We start from the raw sequence: 8,928 nt of genomic DNA, 5'->3' as shown, positions 1-8,928 counted from the left end.
AGCCAGTGCTGATTTTTTTTCCTTCCACTTTTAGAATGCACTTGAGCACAGAAAACATGAGACATTGCACACAAAGTGCTTGGATGCAGGTACTTACTACAATTTAAAATAATGAACATGCACCCCTTTTGTAATAAGGTGGGAAGATATTTTATTACAAAAATTGAGGGCCCGATGCAGTGGTCTAGTGGCTAAAGTCCTCGCCTTGCATGCACTGGGATCCCATATGGACGCCGGTTCTAATTCAGGCAGCCCAGCTTCCCTTCCAGCTCCCTGCTTGTGGCCTGGGAAAGCAGTCAAGGACAGCCCAAAGCCTTGGGACCCTGTACCCGCATGGGAGACCCAGACAAGGCTTCTGGTTTCTGACTTTGGATCGACACAGTTCTGGTCATTGTGGCCACTTGGGGAGTGAATCAGCAGATGGAAGATCTTCCTCTCTCCCTTCCTCTCTGTACATCTGACTTTTCAATAAAAATAAATAAATAAATCTTAAAAAAAACTGACCACGGAAAACATGGAGCACCCAGCTGCCGTCTCCCTCTGGAAGGAGGGGGCTGGCTCCAGAGAGAGGGGATGCCGGGGCAGAGCGGCCAGAGCAACACACACAGCTCTGGCAACAGAGCAAGCCAGTTCCTTCCTTCCCAGCAGTGGCCATGCGAAGGCTGAGAGACAGCTTGCCAAGTGGCCACTTGAGTTCAAGTTCTGACACCCACCCCCACTACCTATGTGCTTGTGGCTCGGTCCCTTCCTGGTCCCCACCAGCCCCCTAACGACAGCCCATTCCTTGGGGGTACCAGAGATAGGGTTGGACAATAAACATGCTAAAGCCAACCATACAAGGCACCTAATACAATGCCTGGTGAACAGTCAGCCCTCAGGAAAAGGTAGCTCCCTAGAAGAACTTACCCTGGATGGAATCCTGCAATCTGAGGCACTTCCGGGAACAACTGTGCTGACAGCATACTGGAACACAGAGGGGCTCCAGGCCACATGGTCGCCCTGCTTTCTCCCATTCCCCAAGAGCTCCCTGAGGGCAGGGCTGGCCTTCATCTCAGATCCCCCTACCCAACCTTGCCCCTTCCCAGCCCTTCTGCAGCCGGGGCCCCCAAGAGTTTTCTCCTGGGCCAACTTGGGGTGGGGACAGACCCTGCAGTCTACCTGGAGTTGGAAGCAAAGCTGAATGTCCCTCTTCCCCTATGCCGCCCTCACAGGGCCCCCAGGCCAGACACTCTCCAATCCCACTGCCCACAGAGCTGAGAACCAGCCCAGGCTGCCTACCATGAGTGGCTGCAGCTGCATGATCAGCGCTGGCACCCTCGCTTTTCCTTGGGAACGAGGGGCTTTCTCTGTGTTATGCGGCCAGCTAAATCCAGTCCCAGTGCTGATCAAAGTTCCAGGCAGTGGGTGCTCCCTTCACGTGGCCCCAGCATTCCTGGAATGTCAACAAGGTCACAAGGCCCCAGAACATTACACAATGACCCTACACTGCTCCCATGCACAGACTTTTAGTGGGGTCAAAGCCCCACAGATGTCACCCTGAGCAGACTGGGAACCACACTTCACATCCCTTGAAAGTGAGGCCCAGGGGCTGGGAGTTGCACCTTGGCTAGTTGCAGATCACAGGTACCTGCTCAGACCCTAACTTGGCAAAGAACTCTCAGAGGGCTGTGGGTGTGTTTCCTGTGTTTTTAAACTTTGTTTATGAACCAACTCTCTAAATGCTTGCTGAGTTGAAAGGGAAGAAGTTATGGGAAAGTAAGTTTGGAACTAATATGGAGAGAAGTACTCGGCTACCCCAGGATGGAGGCAGGGCGCTGGGAGGGGATGATGTCAGTCTCTTTGAAGGGATGCAACCAGCTGCTACAGAGCAGGGAAGAGTGTGAGTGTGTGTAAGAGGGTGTGTGCATGCAAGAATGTGTGTGTCAGTGTGTAAGAGAATGGGTGTGTAGGTGAGGATGTGTGTGTATCTATGTGTAAGCATGTACAAGCGGGCTTGGTATGTGTGAGCATGAGGGTGGACTTGGTGGGGGGCATGTGCATGTATGTGTGGATGGCAGATGGAAGTGAACTTGGTGAGCGTGGGAAAGCGTGAGCATGTGAGTGCAGGACACACGCATCTGGTGTGTGTGGGGAGAGTGGCTCGACCTGAGGAGTGTGGGGAAGTGTGAACAGGCAGGCATGCAGTACAAAGGGATGACTTAAACAAGCAATCCAAGATAGTTTTCAACTACAGGAGCCTATCATTCGAAGTAGTCTGGTGATTTTTCATAGTATTGAAGTTCATCTTGTTCTGTCTATGAGCCAGTTAAGGTGTCTTCTTTGTTTTTCGTTTTCGCTCATTTGTTTGTTTTTACATCAGCCACACAGCTGCAAGGCCTTACGAAAGGGAGCAAGGGAGCATTTAGCGAAGATACGTCATGGACCCACACTTGGCCAGGGCAGGAGAGGTACCCGCGATGGTGTGCCAGCCCCAAGGAAGAGATGGCAGCCTGAGGAGTGGATTGGAGAAGCTGGCACCCAGAGAATGCTGGCCAGGCTAGGCAGTAGCAGCAGGGCCCCATGATCTGAGCAGGAGCTTAAGACCTGGACACAGCATATCTGCCTGTCAGTCTGCTGTGGACATGCTTTTTTACTGGAACCAAGCCTCTGTATTCATGTGCGTGCAGTGAGGACCACTGAGCGACAGGGATGGGCTGTGCTGTGTGCATGTGTGCGCGCGCATGCACTTGAGATGCACAGGTACCTTGTTGGAAAGCCCCCTGGGCACATATGCGCATATGTTGCAGGAGCTTTGTATTAGAGGTTCTGGGGACAGTCCAGGATAGAACAAGGAAGACTCTACCTGTTTCTCCATTATCCAAATCAGGGCCTCAGAGTCACCGGCCCCGAGTACCAAGTACCGGGAGGAGTCCAAAGCTGGATGTGTGCACGGTGGCACTCCTGACCTCATCCAGGGTGTGCAGGCACAGGCCTGTCTGTGAGCAAGTGTGTGAGTGTGCAGGTGTTGACCGAGTGCTGAGGGAACGCCACTGCCTTTTAGGTGGCATAGAAGAAACTCCGGCATAGGAGGCTGCAGGCCTGGGCCGAAGACTAGCTCAGCCACTAGTTCACTTCCTGTCTTGAGCTTACCCGTTTCACTTGTGAACTGGGTTGAACCTAACTAGAATGTGCCTTCACTTAGCCACAGAGGCCTATAGTTATCATGTTTGTTTTCTTGTAGGTTCCCACTGACTTTCCACAGCCCATTCTCAGCCCAGAATCTTTACCCATGGGGCAAGCAAAATGCTGGTGTGTGATCCTCCAGCCAGGGCACTGGGAGACACCTCATGTCCTGCATATAGCATTTATTGTTGATTCCAGACACCCAATGTATTACAAGCAGTAGCCAGCAAAAGACAGACCCTCTCCCCAGGTCCTGCCCACCAGGGCTCACAGTCTAAACAATCCTGACAAGGCCAGAAAGCTCTAAATGTATCGCCAGGTACCTGGGGACATTTGCAATGATACTCTAAGCAAGGTGAGCGAGAGTTACATCAAAAGGCAATGAGTTGGGGACAATAAGCTCCTCCAGAAAGAAGCACCTGGAGCACTGGACTGTCCTTCCATCCACACCACCACTGACCATGCAAAGTCTGAACATGGTTCTGACTGTGGGACTCAGGGACTGAATCTTAGGGTGTTTTACAGCTAAAAGTGAGGAGACATCCCGCACTGTTGACCCACTTCAGCTGCCTTGTGAGGATCCGCTGTCCCATGAGCTTCCTCAGTTAGGTGGTGGATTCCTGACACCATGACAGCTGAAAGGCTATGGAAGTTCTGTGGTTATCCACGGAAAGTTCAAGAACCCTGTTGTGTCTCTAAATCCAAAAGAGTCACAGGTATACACAACCCTTACAGATGCCGTGGAAGGGGCCAGCTTCTCTGTCACGGGTGGGTGTCCCTGAGTTCATCTCTCCCTGCATTCATAATGTTCTTCATCCACACGGTACCAAGGACATTCCAATAACGGAGGCCGATGGGAAGGGCAGGAAGGAGGCTTGTGTTGCTTAGGACGAATGACAAAAGCCTATGAATCAGGAGCCCTGCAGAAGGTTCCACAGAGAAGGCAGAGCCACAGCCTACCGAGTCCCAAGCAGAAGGAGCAGTTTCCTGCCCTGCTACAGGAAGAAGGTCCCTGTCACAGGGCTGTTCTAAGAGCTGAAGGGGAGATGCATGTCCATATGCTGATGGCTCCCTAGGCACAGTAGGCACTTAAAAAAAATTACTGGTTCAAATGGACTTTTGTTCTCTTTTCTCCCTCTCTTTGCTACCGTGAAGGCTGCTGGTGACTGGCAAGGGCGCCCAGATGGTTCAGCAAGGGTAGGAAGCTGTTTTTCTGCCAAGGGTTATTTGGATATTGAATAACAAACATCATCCCTGGGCCATACAAAGTTATCAACTTAAAAACTAGCCTGCCACAGAAGTATTGAATTTCAAGTTCCATGCCTGGGAAGAAGAGTTCCCCCAAATCCCCCCACAAGGTGCTGCTAGGCAGGGTCACCTGAAGACACTTGTCCTCGAGCCAGCCTTTGGACCAGAGAGAAACATCTTCCAACGTCATGGCCAATGTCACAGACCCTCGGGGGTTCGGCATGTTTGGCTGAGTGCCCCGATGGAGAAGGAATCTCACCTCTCTCTAGCCTTGGCCCAGGTGGACCCATTCTGGAGCTGACTCCTAGGGGCTGCTGACAATTCTGAACATGAGGCGTGTGGAGGCTAACTGTGCCTGGAGACAAGCAGACCCCACTTCCCTCCACTTCCCTCCAGCCCCAGGACCCCCAGGACCATCAGAGCAGGTCACTGCCAGTACAGTGAGACTCCTATCCATTTTCAGGCTCCCTTCTGGATACGGGCAAGCCACAGTCATCGCCACCAGTGGCTATGTGGATTCTGAAAATGCCTTTGGAGACCCAGATTTGCCTGGGACAGATGGATATCTTTTGACACAGACCCCCCCCTCTCTTTTCAGATTCCCTGGGACAGAAAGTGAAATGCTACAAGGTATATGTTGATATTTACAAACATCCCTTCCAGGTTCCTTTCTATTGGTGGGTGGGAGCAGAAACCTGGTCATCCCATCAGCCTTGTGCTGCCAAAACCCCACCCCCACTCTTGCTCTAGGAGACTTCTTACTTGTTCTGTGGGGCAAAGGGGACAGGGGAGGGTGCATCAGGATTGAGGGTGGGTGTCCACATCCTTGCAGAGTCAGCTAAACCCCTCCCCTGGGCAGACGCAGAGCCCTAAAATTCTTCATTTCACAGCTTTTATTTACATCTCAGCTGGTGGACCCATTATCCAGAGAAAGCCATGTGTTGCTATGAGCATAATTTCTTTAACAGTGAGCAAATACAGGTATAACAGAAGGTACAGCCCAAGTGGGTTTTGATGCAATTTTAACTCAAGAAAGAGAATAACCCTTGACCGAACAACTCAATTCTTAGAATCAGGGAGGAAAAAGAGCTGTAGAGTCCACAGGCCCCGTGCCACCACTGGTTGCCGTGCCTGCTGTCTGCTGTATGGGAGCATGCTGACTGGTAGCTGCCAGCTGACTAACGCAGATAGAGAATTTTCCACAACATCAGGGGGATCGCTAGATTCCATTACATTTGGCTGTTCAATTAAAGGATCTCATCTCAGAGCTATTTCACTTTCCCCAAAAGCAGAATGAAAATTAAAAACAGATATGGGCCTAGGATGCCCATAAAAGGGCCTCCTTGTGCAGCCAACAGTCTGTGGGCAGGGCAGAGGGCGTGGTGACCTGGCCAAGCCTGGGTCTCTGAGAGACTCAAGATTGAATCAAAGTTTCTGCCCAGGCCAGATCTCCTGGCTGTCCTCCTCTATCCAGGGCAGCTGGGTCTTGGTGAGGGATGGTCTTGACCACAGAGGGAGCAGACATAGAGAGGGACGAGGTTGTAGGTGGATGGGTGCCATCTCTGGAAGCCCCAATGTCCTGATGATGGGGACAAAGGTGACACTTTGTAGAAGCTGACTACACAGGTATGAGGTGTGTAGACGCTCACCAGACTACACACTTCGATACTCTGGCCTGTCACCATGTTTATTTTTCTCCTATTAGAAAGCAGACAAGTAGATCCACCCTGGGCACTGGGTTACCTTAAGCTGGTATCATATACCCATAAGCTGGTATCTACACGATTTTATTGCTTACAAAGCTAACACATCACAGTTCACAAACAGCATTCTCTAAAAGGCTGAACTTGCTGCCCAGGTCCCCTTCTTCCTCTCCCAGGGGCAGCTGATGACCACCCCACCCTTAGGACCCAGAAGCAGGATTCTCCTGCTCTCTTCCCAGTGTCATCAAAGCCAGGGCAGCTGCATGGCATCAAGCTCCCGGAGAAGGAGGGGACTCTATCTGCCTTCAGCAGCTGAAAACTAATGGAGGAGCTTTCAAATGAAGGGTCAGGGTCAAGCTGTGGCACAAAGGAGAGGAGCTACAAAAGGAGATCATCGTATGAGACTCAGGAGAGGGGCTAACCCCAAAGAGCGCTGTTCATGCCCCAAGAGGGAGCAGGCTTCATAAAAACTGCATCTACAGAGGCCAGAAGGGGTGTGGGCACAGGGCAGACTGGCCTTGGAGAAGGAGGTGGTGAGGATTCAGGGGAGGACCCCTTTATGGGAAGCCCAAGGATAGTAAGTGTTGCCATGGCCAGTTGGAGTTGCCTGCTGGGAAGAGGGTCCCACACCACCTGCTTGCTCTCCAGGAAGATCAGAAACAGGTGGAGGCAACTTTCGGCAAGGGATGGCTCTATGGACCCAGGAGTGGAGGCAGAAGGATGAGTGTACCAGGCCCCGTGGCCCTTCCCAGTCCCCAGCCCCGCTTCTAGCCTGCCTCTCTAACACTCATTGGGAGCCTTCATCTGCATCAGGACCGCCTGGCTCCTCTTCTTACAACAGCAACAGCAGATGCATGCAGCTAGGGAGCAAGCCAAGGCAATGACACCAATCACAATGGCAGCGATGGCCAGGCCGCTCTGGGCCCGGGTCATGCCCCATGTGCCACGGTCATCAATGGCCCCAATGGTGGTCAGGTCAGTGTAGTCTTCCATGGGGCTGGTGAAATCTGTGGTGGAGGAGATGAATGTGGTATCAGAATAGCCAGGTGTGTCAGGATAGTAGCGGGGTGTGTCAGGGTACCTTGGCGTTTCTGCATAGCTGGGTACCTCCGGGATGGCCGGGGCCTGGACACTGGGGGCAGTGGTATTGACGTTGATAATGATGATGGATTGGCCTTGGACGTTAGCTGGGCTAGAGCATACCGGGAGGGTGTCCGTTCCCAACCTGGGCCGGTTGAGCAAGAGCCAGTTGCGGAGTGGCAGGATGCCCGAGTCGCACCTCCAGGGGTTATCATAGAGCCTCAGCTCACACAGTTTCCCCAGGTGATCGAAGATGCCCATGGGCAGGTTCTCCAGCTGGTTGTTCTGCAGCTGGATGGTCATGAGGCCGTTGACATTGGCAAAGATGTTGCCCGGGAGCTGGCGGAGGCGGTTGTTCTGCAGCGAGATGTTCTGCAGGTTGGCCAGCATGCGGAAGACGTTGCCATCCAGGTCCTGCAGTGCGTTGGTATGCAGGGACAGCTCCCGCAGCTCTGAGAGCCCATTGAAAGCACCCGGCGAGATGAAGCTGATCTGGTTGCGGCTGAGAACCAGGACCTGCAGCAGGCGGAGGTTGCTGAAGACATTGTCGGGGATGGAAGTGATATGGTTGTCATAGAGCCAGAGTTCCCGGAGGTTGTGCATGGGCCCGAAGATGCCTGGGGACAGCTCCTTCAGTGAATTTCCAAAGAGTGTGAGGCGATTGAGCTGGGGCAGCTGCATGAAGATGCCCGGGGGCAGCTGGGAGATGTGGTTGTTGGACAGGTAGAGCCGCTGCAAGTTGTGGTTGTTGTGGAAGAGGCCGGGGGACAGCGTTGCAATCTGGTTCTGTTGCAGGGCCAGCTCCTGCAGGTTACCGAGGCTGTCAAATGTGCCCATGGGGATGTCCGAGAGCCTGTTCTCATACAGCCGGAGCACCTGAAGGTTGCCCAAGTGCTGGAAGACCCTGGGCGAGAGGTGGGTGAGGCTGTTCTTGCCCAGGTTGAGCTTGGTGAGCCCCACCAAATGGTCAAAGACGCCATCAGGGACGTATTCCAGGTGGTTCCCATGCAGCTGCAGCTCCTTCAGGTTGCTGAACTGGGAGAAGTGGGCCGGCTGGATCTGCACCAGCTGGTTGCTGGACAGGAGCAGAGACTCGAGGTTGTCTAGGCCCTGGAAGAGGCCGATGGGCAGAACCTGAAGCTTGTTGTTGGCGAGGCTGAGGTAGCGCAGTGAGCCCAGGTTGCGGAAGGCCCCTGGCATGATATGCGACAACTCATTCTTCTCAATCCTCAGGGCAATGAGGGCCGAGATATTGATGAACGGGGACTCAGTGAGTTCTGTGATGTGTGTGTTGAGGATCTGCAGGCTCATGGCATTCCAAGGAAGAGGGGTGGGCACCGCCACGATGCGAGCCCCTGTGCACTCCACCTGAGAGGCTCTGGAGCAGGTGCACTCACTAGGGCAGCCATAGTAGCCCAGTACTGCAGTCCAGGCTTGGCAGCCCACCAGCAAAAGGAGGTACTGTTTCAGCAGCATGGCCTCTGCAAGGGGAGACAAGTGCACGTTAGCCAAGGTCACAGCACTGACCCCACCACTGGCCTGACGCCAGTGCCAACATTGCTGCCAATCTTGACTTGGCTTCAAGTCTCATTGTCTCATACACAACTCATGTTCCTTCTGCCATGGCCAGCGAGCCTCTTTGTCCCCCATCTCAGGTCTTCCCATGTCACAGCTATATCCATGTAGTTTCCCTCACCTGGAGAACTCTTGCTCCCTATGCAAATCTTTCCCATAC

The 8,928-nt window shown here is 53.1% G+C and overlaps 1 protein-coding gene across 1 annotated transcript; it reads right to left on the bottom strand.

Annotated features, from left to right (window-relative positions):
- Nucleotides 1-6,893: 6,893 nt before the first annotated feature.
- On the bottom strand, nt 6,894-8,678 carry LOC121171382 (leucine-rich repeat-containing protein 15). Its single transcript, XM_041003097.1, has one exon. The coding sequence runs from the start codon at nt 8,667-8,669 to the stop codon at nt 6,894-6,896; it is 1,776 nt and encodes a 591-aa protein (XP_040859031.1). The 5' UTR covers nt 8,670-8,678.
- Between the last annotated feature and the right edge of the window lie 250 nt (nt 8,679-8,928).

This window comes from Ochotona curzoniae, unplaced genomic scaffold (assembly GCF_017591425.1).
Source record: "Ochotona curzoniae isolate NIBS_2020 unplaced genomic scaffold, NIBS_Ocur_1.0 scaffold_2587, whole genome shotgun sequence".
In the NCBI taxonomy this organism is placed as follows: Eukaryota; Metazoa; Chordata; class Mammalia; order Lagomorpha; family Ochotonidae; genus Ochotona; species Ochotona curzoniae.
The sequence above is the reverse complement of the archived record's forward strand: the minus strand, read 5'-3'. Positions and strand labels throughout refer to the sequence as shown.

Coding starts and splice junctions, on each gene's coding strand:
- LOC121171382 (XM_041003097.1), bottom strand. CDS start 8,669: ATGCTGCTGAAACAGTACCTCCTTTTGCTGGTGGGCTGCCAAGCCTGG.